The 15,276-nt window shown below is 49.5% G+C and overlaps 2 protein-coding genes across 4 annotated transcripts in view; one reads left to right on the top strand and one right to left on the bottom strand.

Moving 5' to 3' along the window:
- Positions 1 to 15,276, bottom strand: part of TOMM6 (translocase of outer mitochondrial membrane 6) — a 466,247-nt gene that overhangs the window by 345,681 nt on the left and 105,290 nt on the right. The window lies entirely within an intron of this gene.
- Positions 1 to 15,276, top strand: part of CCND3 (cyclin D3) — a 67,778-nt gene that overhangs the window by 49,547 nt on the left and 2,955 nt on the right. For 2 of the 3 annotated variants that reach the window (XM_032785841.2, XM_032785840.2), the window contains exons 2-4: positions 223 to 438; positions 9,577 to 9,736; positions 10,741 to 10,883. In XM_032785841.2, coding sequence (XP_032641732.1) covers positions 268 to 438; positions 9,577 to 9,736; positions 10,741 to 10,883 — 474 coding nt within the window. In that variant the 5' untranslated portion in view covers positions 223 to 267. The remainder of the gene's footprint in view (positions 1 to 222; positions 439 to 9,576; positions 9,737 to 10,740; positions 10,884 to 15,276) is intronic. The other variant, XM_075064892.1, reaches the window with a different exon arrangement.

Genomic DNA, 15,276 nt, shown 5'->3' on the forward strand with positions numbered 1-15,276 from the left:
TTGTAGGACATTGGGCCAAATTCTCTGCTGGTGACATGTTGGAGTTACTCCAGCAGAGAATTTGGCTCTTAAGGCCAAAAGTGCTTTGAGAGCACCAGACTAAAGGCTCCACAGAAGTGCCAAACACTACAATAACTAGTAGTTTTGAAGTCTTGATGTGGACAGGGGAGCAGAGGAGTCCTGCATTTAAAATACTTCCTTTCTTCTGTTGGGTTTCATCAGGTGTGTGAGGAGCAGAAGTGCGAAGAGGAGGTCTTCCCCTTGGCCATGAACTACGTGGATCGCTACCTGTCTTCGGTCCCTACTCGAAAAAATCACTTGCAGCTTCTGGGGGCTGTCTGCATGCTCCTGGCTTCCAAGCTGCGAGAGACCATGCCCCTGACTGTGGAGAAACTCTGCATTTACACAGACAATTCCATCACACCACAACAACTCTTGGTAACCTCCCCACTCTGCCTAATAGAGCCTTTCTCCCTATTCCCCAACTCCCTATATCCTCTACATGCTGCTACTGCTTGGCGACATACCTGCCCTGTGGCTCCTTCTGTCTTCCTTCCCCTATTTCCCCAAGCCCCTTCCCCCATGTTCTGCAAATAGCCTCTCTGTTTCCTTGCCCAAGTGGACACACAACCTTTTGGAGAAGTAGAATTGCACCCCTCACTTAGAGCCGCCACCTCTGCCTTGATCCCATGCAGCCCTGGTGTTATTCCCCATTGATTGCTCAGGTAGGCAGAATTGTGACCCTGAGGTTATAGAAAACATTACATGTGTTAAACACACATCCCCATGACTGAAATTCAGTGTGTCCCATGTTGGGACTTTAATATGGTAAATAGCTCTGGATCAACAGCCCTGAAGAGATCAAAGGCCCTTATTCACAGAACAGGTATAGGCGAGTCTCATCTTATGCTGGGGTTACGTTCTGCTGTCAGCGCATAAAGCGAAAATCCCATATAGTCAAAATTACATTGAGTGTAATGGCAGGCGGAATCGCCTGCACTATAGGTACAGTATTTAAATTGTTATTTTTCTCCCCTTTTCTTGTTTTTGCCGACCGCGCAAAGCTGAATTCATGCGTGTTAAAGGTGTGTAAGATGACACTCACCTGCATTGCAAAAGGCTGTGGATGGGGAAGGTGCTGTCAATGTGCATATCTGCCCAAACCAGGAGGGACTTCATCTCTGGGGATGAGAGGAGAGCTGAGTTTCCATGTCCTCTCACCCTTGGTCTTTCTTCTGAGACTGCTCACAAGGGGGCCAGTTGTGATGAGGGGCTTTTGTGACCTAGATGCCTGCCCACTGGGAGACCACGGTCCTTGGTGCTCAGAGACCAAGGTGGTAGGTGCTGTAGAGAAGGGCTGGGAATGACGACGGGAAGTGTCATGGACTTGCTGCCATTTAGGATTTTGTGTGGGAGGACAGGAATAGTGCAGTGGGAACGAAGTAAAGCCTGTTTTACAAGGTCTCAAGTGACACTAGGACTTATTTACTTAACTCCATTGCTGCCCAGGTGTCCCATGGATGGAGTCTTCTTAGTGGAGCTCAGTCAATAGGGGAGGAACATGAAAGGGCTTCAACCCTGTTAGAACATGTGCCCTTCAAGAGGGAACCACCACCTGACTTCAGTGTAACAAACATCCTTTAGGACGGTTTGTCTAACAGAATTTCCTAGGGGTAGTCATCTGCTGCTTAGGTTATTTTTGAGGAGTGGGGGTGGTGAGATGATGTAATAATGTTTTGTCCCTGAGATAGGGAGTGGGCCCACTAAACTTTCAGGTGGGAGCTGATAGACATTTCTGGTTATTGGAGAACTTTTTTTTATGATCATGCAAATGAGGATGGGGGAAGTTCCCTTCACCTCCCTGCGACTTCCCCTGAGATATATGGAGGATTGCTTTTGCTTTGGTAACATCGGTGGAGGATGCTCACAACCAGAGCAGGTGGATTGTGCCACATGTGATAGCCAGGTACTGGTGTCCACAGGAGTCGCAGGTGCTCATTGTGTCTGTGGAGTTGGCCCCATGGTTGGAATGCAGCTCCTTGCCTGTGCTGCAGTACAAGAGGGTCCTGTTGGGCATGAAAACTCCATATCCAGGGGTTTCACTCTTCTGTAAATAAAACTTCACCCCTTGCAGCACTTCCTGATTCTTGAATATATTCCATGTGTGTAAATCCCATGGATTATAGTGGGAATTATGTGCATGGAGTTCATTTCTGGATCAGGCTCCAAATTAAAGGCTGGTATGTGTGTGGTCCTGTGGTAATGATGGGGATTGCCATCTGGCAGAGAGACAGATTCAGTCTCCATTCACACCTGGGCCTGCAAAGGTCGGTGCAGCTGCAGGGGCAGCAGGCCAAGCACCTGAGGAGGAGCAGAGGCACCAGTTATCTTCTGGGAGGGTGGCTGCATTTAAAAGATGAGATGGGAAGGGTGTTTTTCCCCATGCCCACAGGTGAAAATGAGATGGGTAGGTCAAAATGCACCAATTCAATGGCCTGTCTGGATTTAATGCTGGGGAAAGGTGCCTGATCGCCAGTCCTGGAGACCGAAGGTTGCTGTCCACCAAACAGGTGCTTGAACTGCAGCAAGGCAAGCTTTCTCCACATGTTTCCTTGTCTCCATTTCTGACTTGATCGCTAGAGCTGAGGTGGGGGTGCAGTCTTCATGGCCCAGGCAATCCTTCGCCTCTCTACTGAACCCACCAAGTAGTGGAAGCTAGGTCATGTCCATTGCAGCTATTTCTGTGATCACGGAGAAATCTTGACTGATCACCACCAGGCACAGGTCTTGAACAATGTTCAGGTTGGTTCAGCTGCCTTGAAGTGCCAAAAATCAGACTGATTTTATTTTGCTGTGGGTTTGGGTTTTTTAAATTAAAATTTTCAGGCTTAGTGTATAACAGGCATTACTTTTGGCCCTCGCTAATTGAACTTTCAGAAATGGCATGTAGCCATTGTGCTTGGGCTGTGTGTGCTTGGGCTATGAAAGAGGCACCAAGCTTGACGTTTTCCTTTCTTCTTAAACTGAAATGCTCAGGGCTCCACACCTGGAGCCACTCCAAGGGTTTGTAAGCAAGGATTCTTGGGTAAGATGTGCCTAAATACACACACACACTTATATTGTCGGGGAGAATAAGTAGTGGTACTCTGCCAGGTGCCTCCACAACCCAAGCTCTGCATACTCGTGACACCAAAATGAAATGCCATGCTCAGTAAATTGGGTGGCTCTTCATATGGCTGGACCTTTCTTTTCTGTCTGTCCATCTAGCACCCATCATCATAGTATCAGAGTACTTCCTTTTGTGCTTTGCTCAGCAGTGAAATAGTTAACAGTGCTGACATTTACATTTTCACCAAAAGGCTTCCGTGTCAATGCCCAACTGAGATGAGCAAGAATGGTTTCATCCTTGGTGCCAAGAATCCTGTCTTATGGTGCTAAAGATGGGCTTCTCATGCATGTGTCCACAGCCAAAAAGGTGGAGCCCCCCATGCACTAGCATGGAGCTCCAGGGGCAGTTGTCTCTCTAGTAATTGGGGTTAACTTGTTTGGGGGTTTTTTGGGGGTGGGGGATTGAGCAGAAGGTGAGCTGCCCTGTGGTTAGAGGCAACAGGTGGGTCAAAGCAGTTGGGGGCCTGGAGAAGGACTTTGTCTTCGAAGGTCATTGGGAAAGAAGACAGCTGTAAGGCTGTGATCTGAAAGTCACACCAGTCCTGCTCTTGGTAAACTCTGTAGCCCAGCTGGGAACAGACGGTAGTATGACTTCCCACTCTGATCTCCTCTTGCTGGGTCATAGGCTCCATGGCCTGAGAAGTATTACAAACTCTCCAGGATAATCTTGGATGGAACTGGTGAGGTTTGCATTTGTGTTGGGATGTGACAGAGTTAATGCTCTGCTTACAAAACCAGAGAAAGCTGCTGCTTTCCTCCTATGTGCTAATAATGGTATCAACTTCTCTTCTTTCACAACACTGCAGTGAGAGTGGGTGGGGAGGGGAAGGAGAGCTTCTTCATCACAGGTTGGACAATGGATACATCCTGGCCTCTTAGCACAAATCTGTGCTTCCGGCACACTCTCCTGGGCCCTTCTAAGGGAAGCTGGCTCACTTTCCCAGCAGGTTCACTTCCTTCTCTTGGAGAGGATGCCTGGCACAAGCTCGGCATTCTAAAAAGGATAAATTAAAACAAAATGTTGATGAGGTTATTCTTGGCAGAAGGAAATGATGCAAATGAAGGACTTGTCCACTTGGAGGAAGTTGGATTTCCGTCAAAGAGCGTTATCTAACCATCTTTCTTTTTTTCATTAAACCACTAGGCGAGAGGCTTTTCTTGCCTGTGCAGGATGGTACTTAGCCACAAGATGGTTGGAGGGAGCAGCTATTGTCAGCAGGTCATACCATCCCTTGGCTTTGTAGGACCTGGTTCATGTATTAGCTGTCCTGTTGTCTTGTCCTCTCCCTAGATATTGGAGACCTTAGTTATAAAGAGATGATAGTTTTGGCTTCCAATATAGCAATGGTGCTTCCTGGCATATTGGTTGCCCTGAGGTTTCAGAGGTGTTAACAGTTTTGTGCATAACTCATGTGCTCTTTGCAGGGCAGGAGAAGGGAGATGAGAATGAAGATGACTTGTGCTATTGCAACCCAAGGCAGTTTCACTTGGCTGTTAGCCTGAAGCTCGTGGGGTGGGATGGAAGAAAACAATCCGGTTGCCAGTGTCTTTGCCATAAAGCAAGAGTCTTGCTTTTGTCCTGGCCATCCCGGCTCCTGCTGCTCCAGCCTTGTAAAATCCATGCAAGTGTCTCAAGCAAAAGAACTTACCGGCATCTCTGCTGATTCTCCAACATAGGTGGTAACAGTAACTTTTCTTCCTCCCCTCTTCCCAGAGTCCCATTCACTGACACTTTTCTCCAGCTGCCATCTTCAAAGACAGCTCAGGACCTGCTATCTGGCACAGTACACTCCTGGGCTTTGACCTTAGTAAGTCTGACTTCCTGACTGCAAGGCATTTGTGATCAGAATTCAAACGGGCTCAGTACCCATTTAGGCATCAAAATAAGTGGCCAGATTTTCAGAAGAGCCCAGCACATTGGGCTTTTCTAAAAATCTGACCCCAGTTCTCAGGGCTAAGCCCTTGAAAATATGGCCATTGCTAGGAGAGAGTTATTTTGTATAGCACTAGTGATGTGTAGAGACCCATAGAAAGGCAGGTTCCTCTCTAAAAGGAACTTAGATCGAAGGGTCCAGTCCTGCAGGGTGCCAAGCATCCTCCACTTAAGCTCCCAAGCAGGAGTGTGCCCTTAGACTGATAACACAATGAATCATGCCAGCAGCTCATGGTAGGCAGAGATAGGGAAAGAGAGAGAGCAGTAGACTATGGGAAGTGATGACTGCTCTTGGCAGAGCATTTCCAAGGAAAGCAGATCAGGCAAGTTTTGCTTTTGCTTAATTCTTGGGTGCAATTGATGTGACTGTTCTATGTCTGGGGAACTGGAGGGGGGCAGAAATTGTTCCAGCCTTTGCTATAGACTGCAGCCTGAGCTCTGATCCTTCACAGGAGACAGACACAAACATTTAACCAAAGTTTCCTATTTGCAAATGGACTTTCACGTTCTGCTCATTTCAGTAATTCTGCATCTGTTGCTAAGTAGGCTGGGTGACCAACTGCAGCTTTGGAGTCTCTTCCCACCCACTTTTTGAGTCAACCAAACGAACATAGATGAAGGAGGTCAGAGCTGCTCAAATCTGCTGTTTCTAAAGTGTGGATCTGCTTTGAAAAGCGAATTTACAATGGCACCTTGCTGCTCATCAGCTCTGCTGACTTTAGTGACAAAAATTTGTATGGACTTCGTCTCCCATAACTCCTGCAGAGCCAGCACAGTGATGGGAAAGTGAGCCGGATTCCATTCCTCCTTCAGCCTGTTGAACAGAATTGCTTCCTAAAGTCCAGTCATTTAAACTTATGCAAATTCATCGAAGGCAGTGAGGTTGCACAGATATTTCTGAGGGTAGAATTTGACCTGCAGCATTCTTATTGTGGATGAAGATCTACAAGAAGGAAAGGACCCAGCTTGACTGTCAGATCCAGGCTGAGTTTGCAGGGCTGCAAATCAGTAAAAACATCTTTATACATGTAAGCACTTGAGCTAGAAATCACTGAGACATGTTAAACGCAGGATCCCATGAGGCTACGTTTCAGAGTAGAACCACAATTTGGTGTCAGCTTGGCAGGAGAAGGGGAGGTAAGGTACAGTGGAAGCTGCATTACTAAAACCAGTATTGGATGCAGTGCGGAGAGATCAAGAGAGCAGATCTGGTGGTGAAGAACCTGATTGTGTGTGCGCTCCATGCATAGAAATCCCAGCCAAGTGGAGGGGTGTTCTGCACACTGAGTATCCTACAGGATTGGGACCTGACTTTCTCCCAGTACAGAAAAAATGCGGAGCTAGCTGGGAAGTGTTGCTGGCTCTCCAGAGCGATGATAAACTCTGCAGTCTAAAGAAACAAAAGATAATTTCCTATTTTTAATTTTTTTTAACCACTCAGAGCAAGTCAATTAGATGCCAAGGAAACTCCAGGAAAAGGATGTTTGTGATCTTGAGAACATTGTTGCTTTGGTGAGCTGCTCTCCTCTCTGTAGCAGCCTTTTGTTGTGCTTCTTCTAATGATTAAGAAATTCTGACACGCAGTTCAAAGCTGGAAGCCAGGGAGGGAGGGCAGGGGCCAGAGAGAGTAGCGAGAAGTTTTTATTAGACAGGGTGGCGCACAGCTTCCGTGAGCCTGATCCTTTGAGATGCTGAGAATCTGCAGCTCCAAGACTGTTTTGAGCCTCCCTGCACACCCTGGGAAGAGCTGCTTCTTTGTCCTTCTTGAAAGGACAGAGTGAGTCACCCAGACAGGTAATAAAACCAGATCAGTGTCAGTGCTGCAGGGGGAAATAACCCCTCACATACTTTAAGCCTGATGTATCCAAGGTGAGCACCCATGGGCCACCCAGCTTTCTCAGTTGGGCTACAGTTTTTCCTGGTGGGTGAAAGAGGATGATCTCCTTCTTCCAAACATTTTCTGCAGTTGGGACAGGCTTCCTCTGTCTCTTGTTTGCAGTTGGTATGTCTTGTGTCTCTTTGGTGCTGGATGGGAGGTCCCAGACTGACAACCTTTGAGACTTCAGTCTCCTGTTAGTAGAGTCATAGAGTTTATGGCCAGAAGGGACCATTAGATCATCTAGTCTGACCTCCTGTGTAACACAGGCCAGAGAATTTTATCCAGTAACTCTTGTGGTAAGCCCAATAACTTGTTTGACTAAAGCATATCTTGTTATCAACAGAGCAAGTCTGAGCAGTGGCCATGCTTGCTTTCCCATCAGTGCTCCAACCCCAGAAAGAGGCCTTGGGCCTGACCTGGACAGTCTGCGTGTCAGGGCAAGAGGGAGTATTAGCTTCAGCACATCAGCCTTCCCAGTGACATTGGCAGCAAAGGGATTTGAACCCCAATTCCCAAAGACTTGGATTGAACCCCAGTAAGCTAATTTCACATAGGCAGCCAGTCAGCCAGCCATCAGGTGGTAAGAACTTTCAGTCACGACTGCCCGAGGCTGTGTTCTAATTAGCAATCTAGAGAGGAAGAGCTCTGTATCCCATTCCCGATCCCTGGGCTCTGAAGCAGAGGCCTTTTTCTGGGTCTTCTTGCTAGTCTGCTTCAGCAGCTCAGACGCCCTTTCTGTAGCCAAGCCTGATGTCCGTTCTATATTCTCCTGTAATACAGTGCATCCCAAATGACCTTTTCCTATGATCTTCCAAGACCTGTGGTTTACAATCAGTCTTCTACTTGCTCCTTGCTTTTCCTCACTTGAAGAGTGTATAAGTTGTTGGGTAGGTGCTGTTCTTACGTGCTGTGAAGGTAGAAAGTAGGCTGGTCAGTATAAAAGACCAGGAAATCCATCTGGGAAGCTGGGGGGGGTGGGGGGGACGGGATCCAACACCCTAAAATAAGCCTGATTCTAGCAAAATACCATCCACTGGCAGGAAATGGCCTTGCAGCCGCACAGTGATGATACTGTGCGTTTTGCCCAGTGTGCGATTCGAAACAGGTTGAGCAATGCTATTGTTTAACAACTCAGAACTGGTACTGTTGTGTAAGGGGAAAAGGTGGGGTTTGTTTTTTTTTTTATTTTGTTTTTAAATAAGCTAAGCCAGATCCGTCTGAAAAATCAATCTTGCTTCTTCAAAACTGCTTATCCTGGCAGAATTGGCTGCCCTGTCAGCTTCTCTGGGGGCAAAATCAACCCCGTAATCTATTGCCATTTAAAGATAATGGGACTTCTGGTAATGGGAACTACACTCTGAAATCAAGTGACCTAGTTAAGGCCAAGTGATGTCAAGAGGTAGAGACACCACTTTATTTGTTGCACTTACGTGACCTCCATCCCAATAATATCGGAGCGCTTCACACAAGCTTTAATATACCTATCTTCACAGCTCCCCTGTGAGACTAGGCAGTGCTCTTCTCCCCATTGTAGAGGTCATCTTTCCTGTTGATGTGGCTATGGAATGAAAGGGCTGGTTTGGTTTGGTTTTTTTGTTTTTTAACAAAAGGAGGAAGTGATACCTATTGGCTACAGGAGATCCTGGACTCTGTTCCTGGCTCTGCCACAGACTTGCTGTGTGATCGCGAGCAAGCCACTTGACCTCTCTCTACCTCACTTTCCCCCTCTGAAGTGGAAATAATGGTCAGAGGGCTCATTGGAAGCTCAGTGGGCATGATCCTGAGAGGGTGTGAGCAGCTGCCACTCCAACTGAAATCAACGGGCGTGCGAGGGCACAGCGCCTCTAGGGATCAAGCCCAGAGTCTGTAAAATGCTTTGAGATCACCTGGTGGAAGGAGCTATACTAATGCAATTTCCCCCGTAGGTTGGCTTGGTTTAGCCCCACGCTCGTTTTGTCCGTCTCTATTGTAAGCATTTAAACTGCATTCACTGCCGGAATATTCAGGGCCATCCCTTGTAACTGCTGTGAGCTTTCTTAGGTGCAGAACTTACCCGTGCCCTGTAGCCCCTTTGTGCTGCACAGCCAGAAGCCAGGGGGTCTCCAGCAAGCACAGAGGAGGTGTAGCCATTTCTGTTCCCCTACTTCAAGGAGCCCCTGTTGCAGGAGGCATTCTGGGAACGGAGAGGGGGAGTGGCCAGGGGGTGCCTACACCCTGGTTATTCTGCACTGTCCCGTAAGGGTTATTGCAGCAGGTTTGCAAGTTAAGGAAGCTTTTAACACTAGTTAACCTGCACCAATAGAGGAGAGGCCTGTGGCTTCTTCTCTTGAACCCTACACAAGGCTGTGCATCAGTGCAGGCATGGATTTGTCCCACAGTCACAGACTGCGGGGAGATGAGTGTCCTGGCAGAAACTTTGCTTCCCCTCTTTCTGTCCTGCCTCATAGCATTGCAGCACGAAAGCTGTGCCACGGGGCTGGATCCTCCTCATGCACTGTGCTTACATGCTGTCGCCAACTCTCTTGGCGGCAAAGCACTTTCTGTACAGAAAGGTCTGAGCTGTTTGTGTAACACTCACTCTCTGTCCCCCACTCAGGACTGTGAGGTCCTCGTCCTTGAGAAGCTAAAGTGGGACCTGGTGTCGGTGATAGCGAACGACTTCTTGGTTCACATCCTCCATCGGCTCCCGCTGCCCCCAGACAAGGTAGAGCTGGTGAAGAAGCACGCACAGACCTTCATCGCCTTGTGTGCCACAGGTACGGGGCTGCTTGTTGCACTGGGGGCAGCAGAGCTGTCTTATTAGGACTGGCCAGGCTAGAGCAAGCAGGAAGGGCGGGCTGGTGGTTACATCACAGGACTGGGAGCGGGTAACCTGGTTCTGATTCCTGGCTCTGCCATTCTGACTTGCTTGGCAAGTCACTTGGGGTCTGATTTCTAGAGAGGCTCAGCACCCACATCTGCTGGGGAAATCAAGGCCCTTAACCTCTCAGTGAGTTCATCTCCCTGTCTGAAAAACTGGGGATGACAATGCACAGGGTTGTGAGGCTGAGTGCAATAATGTTTGTAAATTGCCTCGAGACCCTCGGCTGGAAGCCGCCACAGAAGGGCAAAGCTCAAGTAAGAATATTATTACAATGGCTAAAGCCTGGCATGGTGCAGTCAGCTGTCGATGGTCAGCGTCTGCTCTTACCGCCCAGCCGGACCTCTCCAGTAGAGAGAACGGCACAAACGCACCACTCCTGAGCGTGCCCTACCACCTGGCCCCTTGGCTCTAGGCCAGAATTCTAATGTCAGATTCCAAAAGTTAGAGATGGCAAAGGCTTGTTGGGGCTTCCTACGCCAGCGCAGCATCACTCCCTGCTGGGTGCTCTCCCATCTAGATCTAACCACCCAAGCAATGCGGTTTCCAGCACTTCCCCTGCGGAGACTGTTCCACGAGCTGAGATCTCAGTGCATTCCTTACATTCAGCCTACGCTTGCCTTTGCTTAGGGCTTGTTTACACGGAGACTTACTCCAGAATAGCTATAGAACTTTAAATTCACACCACTCTGCCTTATTGCAGAATAACTTCCCTGTGTAGACAAGCCCTTAGTTTTACCCCTTGTTTCTAGGCCTATCTACTGCACCACTATAAGCCATGCCTCTTCCTGCCTTGGACTGCAGGCACTTGTTAGTTTTACAAGGTTGCTGCAGGATGCAGCCACGTTCACAGGGATCCTTGCTAACATTCCTTACTCTGTTCCCTGGCTGGGTTTGTAGATTACACCTTTGCTATGTACCCTCCGTCCATGATTGCAACGGGCAGCATTGGCGCAGCAATTCACGGCCTGTCTGTCTCAGCTAACTCTTTCTCCGGCGAGGCCCTCACGGAGCTGCTGGCCAGCATTACTGGCACAGAGGTGGTAAGTACTGGTTTGGGGGAAGTGTGGCACGGAGGTCTGGGAGTCAGGGGACTGAAGATTCGGTTACTGAACTCACTGCATGTCCTTGGGCATTTCAGTTCCCCTCTCTGTGCCTCAGTTTCCTCATTTGTAAAATGGACACCAGAATGATGCTTGCCACCTGTGTAAAGGACCTGGGGTTCATTAATTGGAAGGTGCTTTATAATGCAAGATAGTATTTACTATCTCTGCCCAGGCACAGCCAAGCTGATCAGACCACTGGATGTTGGTGTTCTGGGATGGGGAGACCACAGGAATCTGTTTTGGGATAGAGTTGGAATCTAAATGAGAAGGCAGCATAGGGGCTGAGAGATTATGCCAGGGGAAGTCTGTCACTGTCACCCTGTTGGGTAGTTGCATTGAGCTAGATCTAGAGGGTTCCAGGGAATTAGTGCTTATTCCTAGCCTCCAGCAGAGGTGCATGGGATGGGGCTTAAGGCAGAGGAGAAGCTGTATACATATGTTGGGGAGAGAAACCTGTGTCATCAGGAATGGCCAGGCAGGGATTAGAAAAGTAGCTCCTCAAGCAGGCACCTGCCAAGAAGTGTTACAGGGCTTCAGTGCCCAGGCCTGAAGTCTCAAGTCCCATTCTGCAGAGAGGGAGGGATATTTCTCTTTCTCATGGCTAGGTTTGGGGGGGGGTCTAGGTCTCCTTTATTCTCCAGCTCCAGATATAGGGGTTGCTCCCCCCACCCCCATAAGTGACCTTCAGAGTAGAGAAGGGACAGGACTTGGCTGTAATGGAATGAAACGGGATTCCTCACTGAGGCTGCTGGATACAGACAGACCTGGCAGTTCTCTCCAGCTCCCAGACTAACTTGGTCTATGCTGCCTAGTGTCCTCACGCAAGGTCTCCCTAGGTCCTGGCCTGGACTAGGCAGTCATGGAAGGGATGCTGACTACATTACTATATACCAGACTGTGGTAACCCTCTGAGTGTTTGTGTTATTGGAGTCCCCAGTCTCTCCTTGAGCACGGTACTGCAGCGTCTGGTTTTCCCACCCCCAGGGCTGCTTCAGGCTCCCATGGTCTGCTCCTTCTCTCCTTGCTGCCGGAATTACAATGCTGGGAGGGGCGGCTGTGTGGCCTCCTGCAGACTGCTGTAGATGGCTGCCATCTTGTCAGTACCACCCTCTCCTTTCCAGCTGCTGACCTTAGACTGAGCGCCTCTTCTCTATACACTGTGTTGGCTCAGAAAGCTGTGGCTGAAGCTAGACAGAGACTGGCTTTTTGTCCTGAGTCTGTACAGTGCCTAGCACAGTGGGGGCCGTGGCACCTAGATGCTACCATAATACAAATAATTAGTGATAGTAATACATAGTGCTGGCTCTTGCCATGGCTACGTAGGCGCAAGGGGCTGTGAATCTTTACTGGTCAGCAGTCACTGGCAGCGATGCCCTGGGAGAAAGCGATAAAAGATCCCCCACCTCTCCTGCCTCTTTCTGGAGCATAACTACACTAGCCCAAGGTACTTCTCCAGCTCATAGCATGCAGCGGGGTGCGTGGCTGCTGCATGCTGAGGTCTGTTCTCCGACTGCCTGGTTGTACGATGGCCCAGATCGCTTTCTCCTTTTGTCCAGCATGATGGGGGGTGTGAAGGAAGCCTTTGGAAAGCAGACACAAAGGGAAGCACCCGCTCACCTGAGCAGACAGGTGTTAACAGGATTGGGTTGACGGTGCTGGGGGAAAACAGGCTGAGCAGCTGCTAACCTTGGCCAGTGTCCGATTGCTGCTGCTCTAAGCATGGGCGGGAAGGGAGCCAGAAGCGGTTTGCCATTCCAGGACTCTTGATCAAAGGCGGATGCGCATGGAGTTGTAAGGCAGGAGTAAGGGAAACTGGTCCCTCAGCACCTTGGGGAACGGGTGGGGGGCTTGAACTAGGATGGTTCTGAGTCCCTTTCTTCAGTCATCTCTTGCCCGAGCACTGGACCTCAGGCGCCTTTGTTCCCCCATAGCTCCTTTGAGCTCTGCATCTGCGCAGGCACAGAATGCTTGAACTCTGGCGTGGAGTTAGTTACCCTCCCTCGATAGCAGCTCTGGGGAATTGGGAGTTTTGGGGCTGTAGTGGAGCTGGGAGAGGGATAATCACAGCCTAGCATTGTCGGAGGGGGACTGGGCGGGGGGGCTCACTTTATTTGCTCAGCGGTTTTTGTTTGAGCCTTTAAAAAGTAACTTTGAATTGCCTGCAGCCAGCTGCTCTCAAGCTGCTGCCATGAATGGGGCAGAGGCTGAATGCTGCCCTGTGAGCAGAGTTAATTGAAGCCTGCGAAGGAGAACAGGTGGGAAGCAGGGAAGATTTCAAAGGCCAGTGAGGGGGAACACAAAGAAAAGATTAGAGGGCATTGGAGTCGCCATGGCCCAAAGCTGTTACTAGTCTGCCTCCCCTTATGTAACCCCATCGGTGTGTGTGCTCAACGCAGCCTTTTCTCCCAACCCCCTTCCGGTTTCCTTCCGACATCTCCAGGCCAATCCTGTCTTCAGGGCCGATCTGAGCTTCGGCTGTTGTTATTTATTGTTTATATTACAGTGGCACCTAGGAGCCCCCTTCCTGGCCTAAAATCCCATTGTGCTTAGTACTGTACAGCCATAGAGCAAAAAGATGGTCTCTATCCCAAGGGACAGTCACGTCCTCTGTGGAGTAACCTTTCTTTGGGCTACTTCCACTGGCGTTCTAGTGGATGGAGCGGGGGTGGCGTGGGGTGAGGGAAGGATTCCAAACTCGGATTCCTGGGCCCCATTGATTCAGTCCATGAGGTTGGACAGGTCTCTTCCCCTTCCGGCAACTCAGTTTCTCCACTGCTTAAATAGAGGAGGATGATAACTTCCTTCCCATGGCCACTGTGGCTTAATTCATGAATGCTGGCGGTGCTGCAGGAGCAGTAAGGACATGCAATGACTTACCGTTGTGCAGACTGCGCTGCTTTGCTCTGTTCTGCCTCTGCTACCAGGCTGATAAATTCCTGCCATGGGTATCTGGGTTGTAAGGACTCGGAACCTCAAGCATCTAACAGGTTCATTTCTCCTGGTTGTATTAAGGTTTTATCTTAAGCGTGTGATCACCAAGGGGTTAGGTGCTGCCCATTTGCTACTTAACAAGTCTTTGCTCTCTGGTAAACATGCTCCATACAAGGTTTAATTCTGAGTGTGCATTATTATCCACAGGGAGATGGGCAGATTAGAGTCTTCCTCCCCCTTTCCTGTAAGGCATGGGACCATACCTCATTTTTTAAATAGGCATCTGGTGGAAGGTGACAGCCCTAGATTCTGGGCTCCTTTACAGAACAGGTATTGCGGGGGCAGGGCAAGCATCCCACAGCATACTCAGCCAGCGTGCAAGGCCCCTCCAGAGAGCCAGAGGAGAGCTCCCTCTCGACGCCTAGACAGTCCGTAGCATCTCTGCCGAAACCAGCCTCTTTGCGGGTGATTGCAATGGTGGCTTTTATGAGATTCAGACCTCTCTCTCGGTTCCTAGTAGACCTAGCCGCTGAATTCAGAGAGGCCATCCAACAGTGGCAGCTTCTGGTTACTGTTGACCTGGGCTGAACATGAACCAGGGTCTCCTTGCCTATCCTCTGCCCCTGTAACCCATAGACATGGCCTGCCGGCTGTCTCCTCTCCTTCTCCTGCCCTGGGTGTAACACAGCAGGGAACTAGCCAAGAGGGGGTTTAGAATGGCCGTTGCTGGGGCCCGTGTACAGCTCTCTTCGCCTCGTTGCTGCGGGTAGAAGGCTAGAGGCTACGCTTACTGGAAATGACTTGGGGAAGGGGAGGTGGGTGTTGCTATTTTTGCTTGCCACATCCTCTGTCAGTTTCTAAGAACCAGTTGTGGATTCCTGGTAAGAGATTCTATGTGTGACACAATCCCGTGAACAGAGACGGGCCAGAGTCCAGCCTGGCTCTGGCCAGAACCCCAGCACTTGCCTGTGCAAAATGCCACCATTCTTCATCAGAAATTGGGGGCAGAGGGCAACCTCTGCCCTTTACAGATGCAGGAGACCCCAGACTCCACTGCATCTTGTGCAGCACTCTGGTGAGTCACTGCAATCTAGTGTCAAACTGGAGGAGTTTCCTCACCCTGCAGAGGCTCTGGGGGATTGACTTCGATACTTGCCCTGTTCTGCTAATTAGAATAATTCTTGCTTCAATGTTTCCCTGAGGCTGGGCATTTCCCTTGCCCCAAGCACTGCACTGGAGCCAGAATCCTGGACAGTGTTGCCAGGAGATGCAGTATTGGGCTCCCAGCGCATGAAGAATCTAGGGAAAATCAGATGAAGTTCTCTGATGGTATAGAAAGTGTAAGAGCCTAGTGAGGAGCATACTTCGTCATGTAGCTGTACCTGCATCTTAAGAGTGT

This window comes from Chelonoidis abingdonii, chromosome 4, assembly GCF_003597395.2.
Source record: "Chelonoidis abingdonii isolate Lonesome George chromosome 4, CheloAbing_2.0, whole genome shotgun sequence".
In the NCBI taxonomy this organism is placed as follows: Eukaryota; Metazoa; Chordata; order Testudines; family Testudinidae; genus Chelonoidis; species Chelonoidis abingdonii.